At 42.1% G+C, this 19,465-nt stretch overlaps 1 protein-coding gene across 2 annotated transcripts in view; it reads right to left on the bottom strand.

Annotated features, from left to right (window-relative positions):
* LOC137429900 (nuclear receptor subfamily 1 group D member 2-like) overlaps nt 1-19,465 on the bottom strand; it is a 77,188-nt gene that overhangs the window by 53,738 nt on the left and 3,985 nt on the right. For both annotated transcript variants that reach the window (XM_068120251.2, XM_068120252.2), the window contains exons 2-5: nt 12,419-12,793; nt 11,814-11,902; nt 11,255-11,399; nt 7,286-7,899 (exon numbers count right to left, since the gene is read on the bottom strand). In XM_068120251.2, the coding sequence (XP_067976352.2) occupies nt 7,286-7,899; nt 11,255-11,399; nt 11,814-11,902; nt 12,419-12,793 (1,223 nt within the window). The remainder of the gene's footprint in view (nt 1-7,285; nt 7,900-11,254; nt 11,400-11,813; nt 11,903-12,418; nt 12,794-19,465) is intronic.

Genomic DNA, 19,465 nt, shown 5'->3' with positions numbered 1-19,465 from the left:
AATACCCAATTTATCCCATAGGGCTTGAAAGTTCTTTCCCAAGTTCATGCAATCATTCTGCATTTGAACCCTATGATATCATTCATAATAATCATCATGATTTTATAGTCATGGTCCTATCATAATCATCTATTTAAACGAACATTTCCTTTATCACCACAGCTATGTGGTATAATCAACAATAGAATAAAACTGTACATAGCAACAGGCTACCTCATGGCCACTTAGTATACCTATTGACAAAAAGTCATAACAATATCGAATAATCATTGAACAATTCAAAAATCGCTTCCACTGCTCTAGCCGCAGCATCCGTGATATTTGTTTGCTCATTCCCTATTCCTGATTCGTCATCAAGGATCTCCATCATCACACAGCGTACTTAATTCCGCATTTTAATGAGAATTCAACAGGAATTTACGACTCAAAGGAAAAAGAACGAGCAGACCTTTTGCAGGATGATCGTTACAAAATCGTTACATATATTAAAGTATTTCTAATGTCGACAAATCATATCTTAATTCTTGCAAGATTTGGTTCTTTGAATAAATCACAGCACCGGGAGAACCAGCTCCAAAAATGGATCTTTGTGTTTATTCAGCACCCTAGTAATTGGTTCTTTGTGTACTAATTACACAGCACCCAGGCCCCGCTCATATGGATCTTTGTGCAGCGCTACACAGCACCTGAGCAAAAGGGGTTTCATCTACATTTTCCCTATCTGGTGTACCATCCGTGATATTTGTCTGCTCATTCACTATTCCTGATTCGTCATCAAGGATCTCCATCATCACACAGCGTACTTAATTCCGCTTTTTAATGAGAGTTCAACAGGAATTTACGACTCAAAGGAAAAGAACGAGCAGACCTTTTGCAGGACGATAACTGGAATTAGTCGTGAAAATATATCCAAAATACTCAAAATAGACACCCACAAAAATAAACAACAAACCCAAACAAACCCAAGGTCGACCATATTACACAATAAATTACATCATTTCAGCATCGTATTGATTGCTGAAATATTCCAGGGTTTATACACACCTCAAAAGAGGTATGCGTGGTGTTGCCCCCTCCCACGTTTATTCCAGGGTTTATACACACCTTAAAAGAGGTATGCGTGGTGTTGCCCCCTCCCACTTTTAATTCCTCATTAAATCGTTTCCATTTAAAAAACATCGCCTTTACTGCTCCAGTCGCAGCATTTGTCACTTTGTTTGCTCATCCGCATGACCAAAACGAAATAAAGGGAGCTCAACCATTACACTGCGCTTTTAATGGCGCATGCCATAGAAACTCAACGCAATTTCGACTCGGCCAGCAAACGAGCAAATTGTGCAGGATGTTAACTGGAATTAGTCGTGAAAAATATATCCAAATTCACAAAAATACACACCCACACAAATAAACAACATTTATTCCGTTTAACAGAACAAACATTTCCTCTATCATGACATGCATGTCTTCAAAATTATATGCCCAAGAGAAAAAGTAAAATTAATTAAAACTGCGGGCAGTGATGATCCGGGGACCATACCGCTCCATCCTGATTGGACGAGTGCGTGCTAGAGTCGTTAACAACGACAGTCCAGATCCGATTGTTCAAAATTTCAACTCAATCGATCGAAAAATGAACGCAGGGATGCATTTTAAAGGTGCAGTGGCACTAACTGAGTTGCCATGAATATGGCCACGAAATTGCCAATATGGCCATCACAAAATATTTTCCTTAATCAATTGGCTCATAGCATAACCAATCTGCAAGTATTTCATCCGAAGATGTATCTCTCAGGAATTTTAATTAAATAAGTCATTTATAAATCAACGAGTTAATTTATTAAATGATTAATCAATAAATCAATATTTTCCTTGACAGCCACATCCCTTGGTCAGTGTCATGTCCAAATATCAGCTTCCTTACTCAAAAGGTGCCTGAGTTAATGTAATGTAATTACTGTAATAAGATTACTGCAATTACTGTAATGATTACTGTAATTACTGTAATTACCGGAACTGTAATTACTGTAATTACCTCAGGTAATTACTGTAATGTAATTACTGTAATGTAATAAGAAATGTAATTAATTAAATAAGTATGGGTTCCAACAACAAGTTCCAACAACAAGTTCCAACAAGTTCCAACAGCAAGTTCCAACAGCAAGTTCCAACAACAAGTTCCAACAACAAGTTCCAACAAGTTCCAACAAGTGCCAACAGCAAGTTCCAACAACAAGTTCCAACAACAAGTTCCAACAAGTTCCAACAGCAAGTTCCAACAAGTTCCAACAACAAGTTCCAACAACAAGTTCCAACAACAAGTTCCAACAACAAGTTCCAACAACAAGTTCCAACAGCAAGTTCCAACAACAAGTTCCAACAACAAGTTCCAACAAGTTCCAACAAGTGCCAACAGCAAGTTCCAACAACAAGTTCCAACAACAAGTTCCAACAACAAGTTCCAACAACAAGTTCCAACAAGTTCCAACAGCAAGTTCCAACAGCAAGTTCCAACAACAAGTTCCAACAACAAGTTCCAACAGCAAGTTCCAACAGCAAATTCCAACAACAAGTTCCAACAACAAGTTCCAACAAGTTCCAACAAGTGCCAACAGCAAGTTCCAACAACAAGTTCCAACAACAAGTTCCAACAAGTTCCAACAAGTGCCAACAGCAAGTTCCAACAACAAGTTCCAACAACAAGTTCCAACAAGTTCCAACAGCAAGTTCCAACAGCAAGTTCCAACAACAAGTTCCAACAACAAGTTCCAACAGCAAGTTCCAACAGCAAATTCCAACAACAAGTTCCAACAACAAGTTCCAACAAGTTCCAACAAGTGCCAACAGCAAGTTCCAACAACAAGTTCCAACAACAAGTTCCAACAAGTTCCAACAAGTGCCAACAGCAAGTTCCAACAACAAGTTCCAACAACAAGTTCCAACAAGTTCCAACAGCAAGTTCCAACAAGTTCCAACAACAAGTTCCAACAAGTTCCAACAGCAAGTTCCAACAGCAAGTTCCAACAGCAAGTTCCAACAACAAGTTCCAACAAGTTCCAACAACAAGTTCCAACAACAAGTTCCAACAACAAGTTCCAACAGCAAGTTCCAACAGCAAGTTCCAACAAGTTCCAACAACAAGTTCCAACAAGTTCCAACAAGTGCCAACAGCAAGTTCCAACAACAAGTTCCAACAACAAGTTCCAACAAGTTCCAACAACAAGTTCCAACAGCAAGTTCCAACAACAAGTTCCAACAAGTTCCAACAACAAGTTCCAACAGCAAGTTCCAACAACAAGTTCCAACAACAAGTTCCAACAAGTTATTATCACATTGCAATGACCTCTAAACATTCCTAAACCAATATCCCATTAAAAAATCCCATTAAAATCCCATATTTTGTCACCCTTTGCATTGTTGAAAGCAATTAATTCCATAACTTAATATTACCTCTGGTTTATATATACTAGGGCGTGCCCGCACGTACGTGCTCGCCCGTACGTGCTTGCAAAAAACATGCGTGCAAACAACAACAACAAAACTTTGAAACCACAATCCAATCTCACTTGGTCATCACTCTGTCTATCTCTTTTTGTCTGTCTCTCTCTATGTGTCTGACTATCATCTTTATCTCTGTTTGTCTCTATGTCTCTCTCTCTTTCTCTCTCTGTCTATCTCTCTCTGTCTGTCTCTCTCTATGTGTCTGACTCTGACTATCATCTTTATCTCTGTTTGTCTCTATGTCTCTCTTTCTTTCTTTTTTCTGTCTATCTCTCTCTGTCTGTCTCTCTTTCTCACTTTGTCTCACTCTGTCTATCTCTTTTTGTCTGTCTCTCTCTATGTGTCTGACTATCATCTTTATCTCTGTTTGTCTCTATGTTTCTCTTTCTTTCTTTTTCTGTCTATCTCTCTCTGTCTGTCTCTCTTTCTCACTTTGTCTCACTCTGTCTATCTCTTTTTGTCTGTCTCTCTCTATGTGTCTGACTATCATCTTTATCTCTGTTTGTCTCTATGTCTCTCTTTCTTTCTTTTTCTGTCTATCTCTCTCTGTCTGTCTCTCTTTCTCACTTTGTCTCACTCTGTCTATCTCTTTTTGTCTGTCTCTCTCTATGTGTCTGACTATCATCTTTATCTCTGTTTGTCTCTATGTCTCTCTTTCTTTCTTTTTCTGTCTATCTCTCTCTGTCTGTCTCTCTTTCTCACTTTGTCTCACTCTGTCTATCTCTTTTTGTCTGTCTCTCTCTATGTGTCTGACTATCATCTTTATCTCTGTTTGTCTCTATGTCTCTCTTTCTTTCTTTTTCTGTCTATCTCTCTCTGTCTGTCTCTCTTTCTCACTTTGTCTCACTCTGTCTATCTCTTTTTGTCTGTCTCTCTCTATGTGTCTGACTATCATCTTTATCTCTGTTTGTCTCTATGTCTCTCTTTCTTTCTTTTTCTGTCTATCTCTCTCTGTCTGTCTCTCTTTCTCACTTTGTCTCACTCTGTCTATCTCTTTTTGTCTGTCTCTCTCTATGTGTCTGACTCTGACTATCATCTTTATCTCTGTTTGTCTCTATGTCTCTCTTTCTTTCTTTTTTTTGTCTATCTCTCTCTGTCTGTCTCTCTTTCTCACTTTGTCTCACTCTGTCTATCTCTTTTTGTCTGTCTCTCTCTATGTGTCTGACTATCATCTTTATCTCTGTTTGTCTCTATGTCTCTCTTTCTTTCTTTTTCTGTCTATCTCTCTCTGTCTGTCTCTCTTTCTCACTTTGTCTCACTCTGTCTATCTCTTTTTGTCTGTCTCTCTCTATGTGTCTGACTATCATCTTTATCTCTGTTTGTCTCTATGTCTCTCTTTCTTTCTTTTTCTGTCTATCTCTCTCTGTCTGTCTCTCTTTCTCACTTTGTCTCACTCTGTCTATCTCTTTTTGTCTGTCTCTCTCTATGTGTCTGACTATCATCTTTATCTCTGTTTGTCTCTATGTCTCTCTTTCTTTCTTTTTCTGTCTATCTCTCTCTGTCTGTCTCTCTTTCTCACTTTGTCTCACTCTGTCTATCTCTTTTTGTCTGTCTCTCTCTATGTGTCTGACTATCATCTTTATCTCTGTTTGTCTCTATGTCTCTCTTTCTTTCTTTTTCTGTCTATCTCTCTCTGTCTGTCTCTCTTTCTCACTTTGTCTCACTCTGTCTATCTCTTTTTGTCTGTCTCTGGGGTAGATGTAGGGATGGGTTCTTTTTAGGATCATGTTGCATCGAGCATTATTTTTCAAACAGTGTGACTATTAAGCCCACGCCAAAACCTCTGACATCCCACCATTAACACCTATTTTAAGCGTGCCGAATCAGTAAGCATCACCCCTTCTATGAGCCTCGACCAGAGGGTGGTTGTCACCCACAAACACTCGTCGCGAGCTGTTCCATTGTCTGTTGATTCCCATTCTGCTGTTTTTGTCTCATAATCAAGATAAATTTTGAACAGCCCTTAAACTAACACCAAGCAGATCAATTTTTATATTTAAATATAAAATCATTTTCTCATTAATTCATAATCATAAAATCATTTAATCCGTGTCACCCATGCTATTTATCTAGCAAATTTCGTCCAAAAAAAACAACAAGTTTTAGTTATGGCGGGAAAACTGAAAAAAAATTCTCTATTTAAAACGGGTGTACACGATTGTACACGTGTACGGACCTTACCGACCCGGCAAACAAATCGCCTCATGGTGCACTTCATGAGCCGACTTGCCCGCAGACCAGAGTAAGGCTCTTAACACCCAGCGTATACCGTACGCATATGCAAGCACACGAATAATAGAATCATTTAAACCGTTCCATCCGTGACTTTTACCTTGGACGGTCGTGACAAAAATACTTTTACACTCCTTGGATTACCTACGGAATGCAAGTCCCACACACCAAATCCTCCATCTTCAGAATTCATATTTCATAATGGACAGATCCCCAAGACGTCATGCTTACATGCTCACCTTGGCGACGTCCACTCGAAATTTCAGCGGTGCCTCCATATTGTCGCGGAAGTGGAGGGTGAGACTCAAGACGCCAATGGTCGGAAACAGGTTTTACAAAAGGTCACAACTTTATTAACTGGTTATTCACTTGATTCCATTTACCAAATAATACCGCATTATTCAATGGCTGAGATTAACTCTTTTCCATGGTCCTTTTCGTTCGGCTGATGTTCCTCCGCCATGGTCCCGTTCGTCAGAGCTCCTCGCAGCAAGTCCTCTCGACTCCAGCCGCAGCTCCCGCTTATATGGACCAACTCGACTTAATCCTCTGTCCGCTGAACTCGTAATCTCCTCTCCGCCGACGTCACCGGTCGCCTTCCTGGCGCCAGCTAGCCCCCCCCCCTGCTGTGAGTTCCTTTTATCAAACAATAGGGGGGTGCTCCAGCCTGGGGCTGTGACCAGGTGTTTCAAGAGACCATCATGTTCGTGCACATTCCTAACTCATTTACAAACCCGTCCCCCACAGAGTTTGCATGTAAAATGCATCTGCTTTGTTACTAGGTCAACCAATAAGTTACCAGTGCCAATTAATAAGTTACACTGAATTACACTTCCACACAACCTTCGTTGCTGCTCTATGTTCATTACCCATGTCTCGCTCCCATAAATCATAATACTTCTCACACATGCAGCGTACACCTTTCCCTTTAGCTTCAACAACACTCCCCTCCTCATCAGCATGCCACTCAGTTCCCAAAACTTCTTCCATGCACATCTCACTCTAGCAACCGTTGCCGAGTCTGATCCACCTTCTCCATTCAGCATGTCTCCGAGGTAGCAAAATGTTTTCACACCTTCCAGCTTCACGCCGTCTCCAAGATCCAACTCAACATTTCCTCCATCTGCAGCTCCCTCTGTGCACACCTTACATTTGAATGTAGCTGCCACACTGGTTAATGACCCTCTCAGACCACTACATTTTTGATGAACCCACTCAGCACACAGGAAGAAGAACAAAACAAGGCACAAATTAATATAATAACTAGATGGTATTCATACTTCCCCCGCACAGTCGACTTGGTGCGAGCAAACTCTTGTTTTTTTAATATATATTTTTCTTTGATCCAATATGGCCGCCAGACTACGTGACCAATGACGTCATAAATTTGCATTCTCCAATAAAATAGTTGGGCAAATCACGCCCAATAAATTTCAAACTGATCAGACGAAGTGTTTCAAATTTCAAACTAAACTTCATTCTCCAGTGGGAATGAATGGCATTCAAGCTGAGAGAAGGATATGCAACAAAAGAAACAAGCAGAAATCCATCGCACCTGAAATTTCACTGGATGCTCCGAGGTACAGTATTCGCCATCTCCACCCCCAACCACCTGTTTGGATGGCAGAGTTTCCTCCTCAGTCTTCTCATGTTCACCCAGAGAGGTATTTGGTTTTCCACCATCCTCTACACCTCGTACCAGCCCATGTCTGTAGATGTTCTTCTTCCTCTTCCCTGTAACGATGCATTTCTGCTCTGGTGCAGAGAGCATGAACCTGGCGTCCTCTTCGTATTCTACATTAATAAACGCCTCAAGTACCGGTTTGTGGCAGTGTGGCATATTGTTATGAGATTGTGATGCGCAGCACGATTTAATTTCATGGCTTTGCAGTGGAACGTGCCACAATTGGAGACACCCAATCTCCCCCACTGGACTCTTCTCTTGGTTTATCAGAGACATTTTTGAATGCTGTGCTCGATTTAAAGTGTTCACTTCCACAAAAATGTCCTCCGTGTTTGCTGCTGCGGCCTCGCATGCCTGTGCAGGTGGTTGATTGGCCTGGGAGCACCGAATACCTGCCATAACAGGCCGCGGCCCACTGAAGCCGCTTTTCACCTCCTCCAGGATCCTCTGCTTCTCCCTCTTTGGAATACGGCCAAAGCGTACAGCTGTGATTAGCAAAGGAATAGATTCAAACAAGGCACAAGTTGATTGTGGGAAATTCGAAAGCGAGATAATCAAGGTACCTGTCGTAGCAAGCAAATCACCGGAAAAAGCAAACAAAACTAGTAGAAAGTTTTTTTTTTTTTTACTTTGCGCACATTCTGAAGAAAGCACATATTCTTTTGAAGGACAATCCATCGTCATCGTATATTTTGGGACTTTCTCCATATTGTATATTCAAAATATATGTCCCATACACCCTTCAAATGTCCCATACATCTCCCTTCTCTCACTTTAACTCCTATGACTTCTCAACCTTCTCCTACATTCCCTTTCCCTTCCTTTTCTCAATTTTCCTTCCTCTCCTCGCCCCTCTGTATAACCAATATAAAGATGGATCTTTCTTATTTTAGACTAGACGGATTTATGGGAAAAGGCCATGAAAAAGCTTCAAGGTGCATTTTTGGTTAAAAGTTGGGAACCTCACTTTTTAACATAATTATGGTATGCTGAATTCGATTGACCCGGTTCCCAAACCGAATTTTGAGTTGGTTTTTTTTGAGTTTTGAATAAACTGCTGAAGAACTTGGGCATTGGTGAACTCACAGAGGAGACAATCAAATCTGCAAAAGCGTTCGTCTGCAGAATATATAATGTGCACAGAACAACCTCTGCTGATTCAGCACGACATATGTTGTTCTCCAAGACTGGTAAACCAGAAGCAGTGTCACCGACAAGTGATGCTCTTCAATTCCATTTAATGCGAGTACACTGTCAAGCCATGGCATGGAGAAATGCTCATTGTGCCATACTTGACCTTCCTGCACCTGTGGAAATGGGATGGAAACGTGGTGATTCGGGACAAGAGCCTATTCTGATGTCACTGAGTCGAATCCCAGAAAGTTGCCTCGAGATGATTTGTTGTGCATGCCAGAAGCAATGCAGAACTCGACGCTGCAAATGTCGCTATTCAGAGTTGAGGTGCACATCAAAGTGTGCCTGTCAGCAACAGAGTGATGATCAGACTCCTTGTATGAATTTGATGTAGTTTGGCAAAACAACATGTGTGACATTCCTGAATGTTTGTGCTTCATGGCCATGTATACTTAATTTTAGAATACATGGTTGTGTGAAACATTGTCTTATTAAAACCATTTCCCATTTATAGTGTCCAATTTCAATATGAGTTTGAATGTCTCTTTCAATATGTCACCAACCATAATATAGACCAGACGAATTTATGAAAAAAGGCCATGTATAAGCTTCTAGGTGCATTTTGGGGTAAAAGTTGTAAAGTCAAGGTAAAAGAGCTGCATGTACAGTGCATTCGGACAGTATTCAGACCCCTTCACTTTTTCACATTTTGTTATGTTGCAGCCTTATGCTGAAATCGTTTAAATTCATTTTTTCCCTCATCAATCTACACTCAATACCCCATAATGACAAAGAGAAAACAGGATTTTATGAAGTTTTGCAAATTTATTAAAAAGAAAAAACTGAAATATCACATTGACATAAGTATTCATACCCTTTGCTATGACACTTGAAATTTAGCTCAGGTGCCTCCCATTTCTCTTGATCTTTGATATGTTTCCACACCTTGATTGGAGTCCACCTGTGGTAAATTCAATTGATTGGACATGATTTGGAAAGGCACACACCTGTCTATATAAGGTCTCATAGCTGGCAATGCATATCAGAGCAAAAACCAAGCCATGAGGTCGAAGGAACTGCCTGCAGAGCTCAGAGACACGATTGTGTCGAGGCACAGATCTGGGGAAGCCTACAAAAAAATTTATGCTGCATTGAAGATTCCCAAGAGCACAGTGGCCTCCATAATTCTTAAATGGAAGAAGTTTGGAACAACCAGGACTCTTCCTATAGCTGGCCACCCGGCCAAACTGAGCAATCGGGGGAGAAGGGCCTTGGTAATAGAGGTGACCAAGAACCCGATGGTCACTGGCTGAGCTCCAGAGTTCCTGTGTGGAGATGGGAGAAACATACAGAAGGACAACCCTCACTGCAACACTCCACCGATCTGGGATTTATGGCAGAGTGGCCAGACGGAAGCCTCTCCTCAGTGAAAGACACATGAAAGCCCACAGAATCCTGTTTCTCGCAGTCTGAGAGTCCTTTAGGTGCTTTTTTGCAAACTCCAAGCGGGCGTTCATGTGTCTTTCACTGAGGAGAGGCTTCCGTCTGGCCACTCTGCCATAAAGCCCAGATCGGTGGAGTGTTGCAGTGATGGTTGTCCTTCTGGAAGTTTCTCCCATCTCCACACAGGATCTCTGGAGCTCAACCAGAGTGACCATCGGGCCCTTGGTCACCTCTCTTACCAAGGCCCTTCTCCCCCGATTGCTCAGTTTGGCCGGGCTGCCAGCTCTAGGAAGAGTCCTGGTTGTTCCAAACTTCTTCCATTTAAGAATTATGGAGGCCACTGTGCTCTTGGGAACCTTCAATGCAGCATAAATTTTTTTGTAGGCTTCTCCAGATCTGTGCCTCGACACAATCCTGTCTCTGAGCTCTGCAGGCAGTTCCTTCGACCTCGTGGCTTGGTTTTTGCTCTGATATGCATTGTCAGCTGTGAGACCTTATATAGACAGGTGTGTGCCTTTCCAAATCATGTCCAATCAAATGAATTTACCACAGGTGGACTCAAATCAAGGTGTAGAAACATCTCAAAGATGATCAAGAGAAATGGGAGGCACCCGAGCTAAATTTCAAGTGTCATAGCACAGGGTCTGAATACTTATGTAAATGTGATATTTCAGTTTTTTCTTTTTAATAAATTTGCAAAACTTCATAAAATCCTGTTTTGTCTTTGTCATTATGGAGTATTGAGTGTAGATTGATGAGGGAAAAAATGAATTTAAACGATTTCAGCATGAGGCTGCAACATAACAAAATGTGAAAAGAGTGAAGGGGTCTGAATAGTTTCTGAATGCACTGTATATACATGATATATAAATGCTTGTTCAAAGAAATTGTCCAAAAATGGCAATTTGGCGCCCATTTGTTTATGCTAATTAGAAGGTCAGAAACGCAAACTTCGGCTTGGGAACCGGGTTAATCGAATTCAGCATTCCCGATTTATTTTAAAAAGTGAGATTCCCAACTTTTACCCAAAAAGACACCTAACATTCACATTTCTCAGAAATCCGTCTCGTCTATTTCCAGAATGGTTTCTCAATCTGAGACCTTTGTGGCTCAAGACATTATTGCAGGAAGTATATATTTTTAATGATTATGATTTAGCCAGCAAAGGCAGACCTCATCAAAGTTGGGATGAAGAGGCGAGGATTATACAACGACTAAAATCCGACAGAGTACAAACCACCAAGATCAAAGGAAAAGACGCACCATCCTTAGACATGCCCACAGCGAGGCACTTGTTGAAGCGGCAAAACTGGCAGCGGTTGCGGTTCGCCCTGCCAATTGTACACAGTTCATCATGCAGACAAGGCTTGTACTTCGTGCCCTGCTGGATACTTCTGCGGAAGAAACCCTGGACAGAAAACAGGAAAAGGAAGTGTGATTCGCAAACTCCGCAGAACTGGGCGCTCGTAAAATCTATAAGTGGCTCTACGTCCCGACTGAACATACGCATCGAAGATATAAAACACGTAGGGCAAAGGGGGGCATTAAGCTCCAGGGGGCATTAGGCTCCACTACATTGTAAATGCATTATATTTACCTTCAAGATTTACAATGTAGTGGAGCCTAATGCCCCCTGGAGATTAATGCCCCCCTTTGCCCTACAAGTAGTTTCCCTTCATTCATCAAAAATAGATTCCAAAGCAACGAACAGTAACTGTTAATGCGTAAAAGTGAGTCAAACTTGGAATAACTTATCGACGTATGGGACTTTGATGTAGTGAATAAGGGGGTTGATTGATGAACCAACAGGTACCCTCGTCACCTTGCAGCCCTCACAAGCATGTACACCGTAGTGAAATCCTGATGCTGTATCTCCACACACCTTGCACACGAGCACAATTCCATGGATTGCGAAGAGGAACAGGAAGAGGTGACATTTAACATAGCGTTTGATGCATGTGGATAATGCGGAATGATTAAAGTTTACCTTCCGGCTCGGGTCCATCAGTAAATTCATACTACGCCAGCAAAAACAGATTGGCATGCACTAATGTTGAGGTGCTCGCTACTGGAAATACTCTCCTGCCAAAATGTCACCACAATCAATGAAAATTGGTCCATCACAGGTATTTCAACTGGCGGAAGTCACATGACTTAATGCATGCAATTGGTGTGCCTTCCGTATTCTAGCAGCATTGTCAATCCCAACAGAGGGTACAACACTGGCAGAAAATAGAGTTCTTTAAGTGCCCTTGGTTTGCAGAAAACAGATTCAAACCCTAAGACGTCTTTGGTTTCAATGGAAGCTGCGGCAGTTGCCAATCGGTGTGATATATCGGTCTCGTAATTTGCAATGACGTCAATTGCAATGATTTTTGTGATGTGAGCTCGAATCTAGATTTAAGTTAGCAGTAGAATGCAACTTACTTGCAATGCCGACAACCTTCGGCTTGGTAGCACCTTGGGCTCCAAGAAATGTGCCAGGATTGGCTGAACCCTCATTCGGAGCTCCCTGTTGGTAGTGCAGATCAGGAAGTGAAGGGTTGTGAAAGTTTAAATGTGATGGAAACTTGGGTACAGCCGAGGTAAGGCTGACGGTTGTCGGCTGGTTCTTGTGTATAGGAGAATGATGACGCGGTGATGACAAATAATTGGTCAAGATGCTCTCAGCTGGTGATGAGGTGCACAAAGTACGAGCAATGGGAGATAAGGTTCCAGATCCCAGGCGACTATCTCCACTATCACTGTGATAGGACAAAGGACTGCAGTTTGAGTCTCCATGGCCTGCATACACAACGGTCTCTGGAACGAGAGAAAAATAGATTGCAACGTTTCGTTGGGTCCATGAGTTCCTAACCATCCCAGAATTCTTGTTCCTAAATATTCAAATAAAAATTGGAGGAGGGGGAGAGGGAGCAGTGAGGGAGTTGTGTGTTGAAACCATGCAGAAGGCATAACTCTGATTTAGATTCACAAACTGCCAAACTTCTGCAACCCAAACAAGTGTCATCCAATTCAATCAGATTATGGCTTCTATAATTATGCTGTGGCAGAGGCATCAGTGAGTGAGCTCTGTCTGAGCCATGTGTACACAGTCTGAGTTACAATTATTTCATCACTCGAGCCATGGTACCCAGGGTCGTGATTGGCTGAGGCCATAAGTAGGTCAACAAAGTTGAAGAAAACAGAGCAGTGCTCTACTTTTTTTTTTTTTGCAACTTACAAACATTGCACAACTCTCCCACGTTGTGCATCCTCCCCCATCCATCCCTTCCACTCTCCAAAACTTCCCACTTCCCAACCATCCATCTCCATACTACTACTAGTGGAGTGGCTTATGGAAATGATCGTGACACGCTGGCCCAAAGCACTAAATTTGGCACAGTTATACTTTAGGACCATACAAAACTTTTGAGAGGGGGCTGCCCGATTTTCTAGGCCCAGGTCAAGGTCAGGTCAAGGTCAAAGGTCAAATTATGTGTTTGTCACGTTTTTGCCATATCCAGCTCATAGCTGTCATAGAAACATTATCTCAGTGTCTAAATAATCATTTTTAAGGACAAGGAATCCATTTGTATTATGGAAAATATCCTCAGGTGCTGCCATATTGTATTTCAAGGTCAGGTGAAGGTCAAAGGTCAAATTATGTGTTGGTCATTTTTGCATCGGTGTTTTTGACGTACATCGATACGCTGAGGGAGGATACTGGATTGGCCAGTACAGAGGAGGTCGTGGCCTGTGTAACGACTACTCCTACACTACGAGTTGAAATACAGTGTAACTACTACACCCCGATTAATCGCACACTCTCGTGGGGTCGGCCACAGCTCAGAATGTGTATGCATGCTATGCCTCGAAGACTAATTTCTGATATTTATTGGTGGTTGTATCCAGGACGTTGGTCACACTCAGGTCAAATTTGTGGCCAGATATTCTACACCATAATGTGCTATTGTTGTTGACAATCTCCCCATGGTTTCAGGTTTCACCAAAACATGGCTTGTGACAGTCCTTGTTCATGGTACAGGACACCGCTCAGGGTTAGTGGCCTCGTATAATCTCGTCTTTTAATTTGCTAATAATGCTACGAATTATGTATAGTGATGTACAGGCCACACTAATCCGTGCACTACAAATCATTCTGCCAATTCTCTCTGAGGTGTCCAGATAATATACAAGAATGTTGGTGCGATTTTTTATTTTCTTTTTTTTATGTATATCACCCCAGACAAGGCATGCAGCCACTCTAGATAAGGGGATAAGAGAAGGTTAGAAAAATATAACCATAAAGCAAAACAAAATAAAAACTAAAGCAGCACTCTGTAGGGCGCACACCTCCGCCAGGCTGAACAGTTTATGTTTTGTATCCCATTGATAGGCCGGATCTGCATTCGGACCTGAACCAAAATCTAATCGGCTTGTTCTTCTCACCGAAACAACTCATCCATCAAATTTCGTCCAAATCCGTCCACAACTTTTTGAGATATCTTGTTCACAGACAGATAAACAAACAAACAGACAGGGGTGAAAACAACTTCCATCCACCTTCGGTGGCGGGGGTAATAAAAAAAAACAATAACAAGAAAACAATTAAATGCAATTAAACCTCAAAGATGTAGGAAGTATGAATTGACATTCCTCTTAAAACCGTGTAGATCGTAGGATAATGGGAAGCATGTTACAGGTAGTGAATTCCAGAGCGAGAAATTACGAGGAATTAAAACTATCTGCAGAGCCTTTCGTTCTGCACTTTGGATCAGCTATAGTGTATGGGTGAGCAGAGATGGCAAACCGAGTCTTGCGTCCAAACCAAACAATAGGAGGAACCAAGTTAGAAAGTTCAACAGAACATTTGCCATAAAAAATATCTGTAGAACAAACCAAGAGTGGCAATCAACCTTCGGTGAGAGCGTGGTTGAAAAGTTGAACACTTCTCCACACCAACCAGGTTGACAATGCGTTTCTGGAGTCTATCAAGTAAAGATAAGTGGCAAGCTGGTGCTCCAGCCCAAATGTGACAACAGTACTCCATGAGGGGACGTATACAGGTACAAAATGGCCACAAGAGGTAAATACCTCTGCGCTCGATAAAGACAACCAACTCACTTGGTAGCACTCCCAGCAATACCAGAAATGTACTTATTCCAACGGACGTTAGAGATGTCCAGACCAAGAAACCGAAGCTCCGATGATTCTGTTAAGGTTGAAGACCCCATGTGCACAGAAGGGAAAGACCCGTTTCTAGAATGAGATATGGACAACAGTTTAGTTTTCTTTGCATTGAAATTTATCAGCCAGTCGTGCCCCCACTTCAACACATTCTCCCAATCATTGACCAGAGAAACTCCAACCTCATTACGAGTGGCATTGAGTGAATTCTGATGGCCTTTCTCTCTCTGATGCTGATTGGGGGAGGGTGCGCAAGGTGGGAGAGTTGTGCAATGTTTGAGAGATGCAAAAAAAGTTGAGCACTGCTCTGTTTTCTGCAAATTTGCTGATGTCTGAAGCTGATTCTGAGGGCCTTTTTCTCTCTCTCTCTCTCTCTCTCTCTCTCTCTCTCTCTCTCTCTCTCTCTCTCTCTCTCTCTCTCTCTCTCTCTCTCTCTCACCACAGGCAGGTTGGTGGTCTTTCTGTCTTCCACTGACTCATCTCCAGCATAGATCCCCCAGCTCCGTCTGTGCCCTATCTCCCAAATATTCCTGCAGGTCACACAAGATCTGCCTGCAATCCTCTTATGGTTAAACTGCCAAAATGAAGACTCTCTGCTCACCTTCACTTGCTCATTCCTCTGTTCTCCCACCTCTGGAACAAACTCCCTCACTCTCTTCAATCCCTCTCCTCCCTCCAAGTCTTCAAAGCAGCTGTTGACCACCATCTCTTATCTTCCCCCATCCAAAACCTTGATCTTTGCTACCCCTGTTAAATAACCCCAAAGCCACCTCTTTCAATCTCCACCTTCTTTCCTGAAATTCATAGTAGTGTTTATTTGTTTTATACCGTGTACCCCTCCCCTCCACCCTCCCCCCACCCCCCACCAGCCCTCTCCCTTCCACAGATCTCCCGATGTCCCTGTTCTCTACTGTTGTGCTTGTGTACCTCCCTCTCTCCCCCCCATCCTGTCTCCCACTCCCTTTATTATATGTTTTATGTGTCCGTTTGTGTTTTTTGTTAGTTCTTACACGAGCCTCGATCTTTTATGGAAAAAAAATTATAAATTAAAAATCCGCAGATGTACAGTAGAGTGAAGAGTCATCAGCATACATACGAGAGCCAAGCCACATGGCTGACTGAGACAAAATAATAATATCAGGAAGATCATTGATACAAACAAGGATATAAACAGACAGAGTGGGACCAAGGACAGAACCCTGTGGGACACCAGAATTGATGGAGCAAGTAGGAGAAGATTAACCCTCAAGTACCACCTTCATATTGTGATTTGCAAGGAAAGCGGAGATGATTGAATGCATCACTCCAGATACACCATATGACTGAAGCTTGTGGAGCAGACCCCTGTGCTATACTTTATAAAAGGCTTTTGAGATATCCAAAGCAACTAATCGGGCTTCACCTTTGATCTCCATTACCCCGTTGAAATGATCCGTAATTAAGGATAGCAGATCACCAGAAGAGCGAGAATATCGAAAGCCATACTGGCAGTCAGTGAGAAGTTCATTGGCCTCCAGATGGCTGAGAAGTTGTTCATTGATGAAGCCTTCAAATACCTTACTTATTACAGGAAGCAGGCTGATGGGGCGATCATTACTTGGTTCAGAATGCTCACCGGCACACTTGAAGACCGGGACAACAGAAGCCACTTTCCATGATGAAGGAAATACTGAAGCAGACAAGCACATGTTGAATAGCTTGGCAATAATCGGTGATAGTTCAGGACAACACATCTTCAATACAATCACAGGGATTCCACCAGGACCAGTCGCTTTTGAGGCATCTAGGGTACGAATAATTCTGGCAACCTTCTTAGGAGTGATAACTGGAACAAGAAAATCAGAGTCTGTACGAGATGGAAAATCAGGAAGAGGGTGTCCTTGATCATTGAGTGTTGAATTGGAAACAAAGCGGTTTGAAAAAAGGTTAGCCTTATGCAGAGGTGAAGTAACAACCTCTGGTCCATGAAAAAGAGGAGGTATAGAAGATTTATTGTGGTTGTGTACACTGTGGTTGAGTTGAGCAATCTGCCAAAAGTCCCGAGAGCCAAACCTCTGAGTCGCAATGGAATTGGCTACAGAAGCAGCATAGTGTTGCTTGGCATTCTCAAGAACTCTTTTACAGTGGTTACTTGCTTTGTGGAACAGACATTTTGACTCCAGAGACCCTTGCACATGGTACTGCTTGAAATAGTGGTTGCCATGAGCAATTGCTGATTCACAAGCCAGAGTGAACCATGGATGGGAATGGACCTTTACTTGATAGGTACGTGAGGGAATATAAATACCGAGACCAGTGCAAATCCATTGGGATATTTCCTCGGCAGCCATATCAGAATTAGTATTAATTTCCATTCTCATAGTTATGCAAATAAATATTGATGCAGGAAAAAGCAGCTTAAACCTACTATTATCAGAGAGCTACCTCAATCCTGGCGAGACTCATGAAGACCTGTACACCCTTTAGACCCATTTGACCTTGTTTTTACCCCCTTTAGACTTCTTAGATAATGTAGACCCCTTCAACCCTATATGCCTGTGACTACTGTTGGAACATACCATTTAGACCTTTATACCACTCAGACCATTTAGACCCTCGTGGACCATCCATTGACCTTAAGGACGGACCGCCTAAAACCCTGACCATTTAGACTCCATAGACCCCCTTCGACCGTTTAGACCTGTAACTACTATTGGAACATACCCTTCAGACCTTCACACTCCTTTGACGTTTCAGACCCCTTCATACCATTTTAGACCCTCTTAGAACCATTGACCTTATGGAACGCTTAGACCCTTTGACTGTTTAGACCCTTAAGACCCTTAAGACCCCGATTAGACCCTCAAGACCCACTGTAGACCCTATTTACCCCATTAGAACCCTTAGATCTTGAAGACCACTAAACCCATAATTACCCTATGACCCTGTAGAATTCCTTAGACACCTTAAACACCTTGGAAATGTAGACTCGTTAGTCCTTTTAGACGCACACCACACAAACATCTTTGGAGTCTTCTTGCAATATATAGAGTGTAGACTATCCTTTTTTCAGCAAGCAAGGCGCAATCCCCAGCCACTCCGAGGGTGTGTACTTTGATAGGGTGAACAGAAATTGCATATTGGATCACTGAATTGGTTCACAAATCAAAACCTGGAACCATATTGTTTTTAAGGTCAAAAGCTCAAAGGTGAAGGTCGCATAAAATCATAAATTTTCATCCTATCAACTTGAAATTTAAACATGGTTTGTGTCTTGGGACAGAGACCAGGTACACCAAAAATCAGAACTATAGATTTAGCCTTTTTGACACGTCAACTGTTTCCATGACAACAATTTCATCCCATTATAATCCATGGGCCTTTAATGAATTTATTACAATACCTTAGTAATTTATCAAGATATCACTTTGAAACTTACACGGCTTATGTGTACGTATGTGTAGTATATGTGAAGAAGGTTTGGTCAAACTTAGGCAAAGCTTGTGTGCTTCCCTTCCTCTCCCCCTCTTGTCTCCCGCTCCCTTTATTATATGTTTTATGTGTCTGTTTATGTTGTACACCGCTCCTTTCCTATGCCATCTCCAGGCGCTGCGTAACGTCATTGCCGGGCACCGAAGGGGGCTCGGCAATGACGCACGCTGAAAGGGAGTACCCAGTTTTCACTCTGGTTGTTTTTGGTTCACGAGTTATCAAACAGAGTGACCACTATATTCGTCATGGGTGTGTGTCTGTCTGTGTGTCTGTGTGTCTGTCTGTCCGCAGCATAACTACCGGAAGATATCATCCGATCGTGAGGAAACTTGGGTGGGAGGTTTATATCATGATCTAGTTGTGTCCTGCCTAGAGTGGGCGTATTGCGCCCATTGCGGGCGGAGCGACGCCCGAAAAAGATGTCTTTTTAGGGGGTAATCGAGTTCAAGGTACATCTTCTCCGAGGGAGTTGGTGGAATCTGACAGGGGTTTCGGTATTTGGTTAGGCCAGTGTCATGTATCTAGCCCCACGGAGCTCGATTTTTCATTTTTGCCCCAAGGTCAAGGTCACAAGGTCACAAAATTTAGAAAAGTCGATTTTTGATGATTTTATTACATTGTTCACTTCCTGATAGGGTGAAATGTCGTACATGATCTTATATTATCACATACATCATGAAATACAAGTTTTCCAACAAATTTCAGAATCTTTGACCGTTGAAGGTCACAAAGGTCAAAGTTTCGAAGTTTTCGGAATCGAAGCGAATTTTCGGTATTGTGTAGCTAACTAACCTCATAACTGATTATACATTATTTTATATCTCATTTCAAGGT

This window comes from Myxine glutinosa, chromosome 6 (genome assembly GCF_964187855.1).
Source record: "Myxine glutinosa chromosome 6, kmMyxGlut1.1, whole genome shotgun sequence".
Classification (NCBI taxonomy): domain Eukaryota; kingdom Metazoa; phylum Chordata; class Myxini; order Myxiniformes; family Myxinidae; genus Myxine; species Myxine glutinosa.
This window is presented reverse-complemented; position numbering and strand designations above follow the sequence as displayed.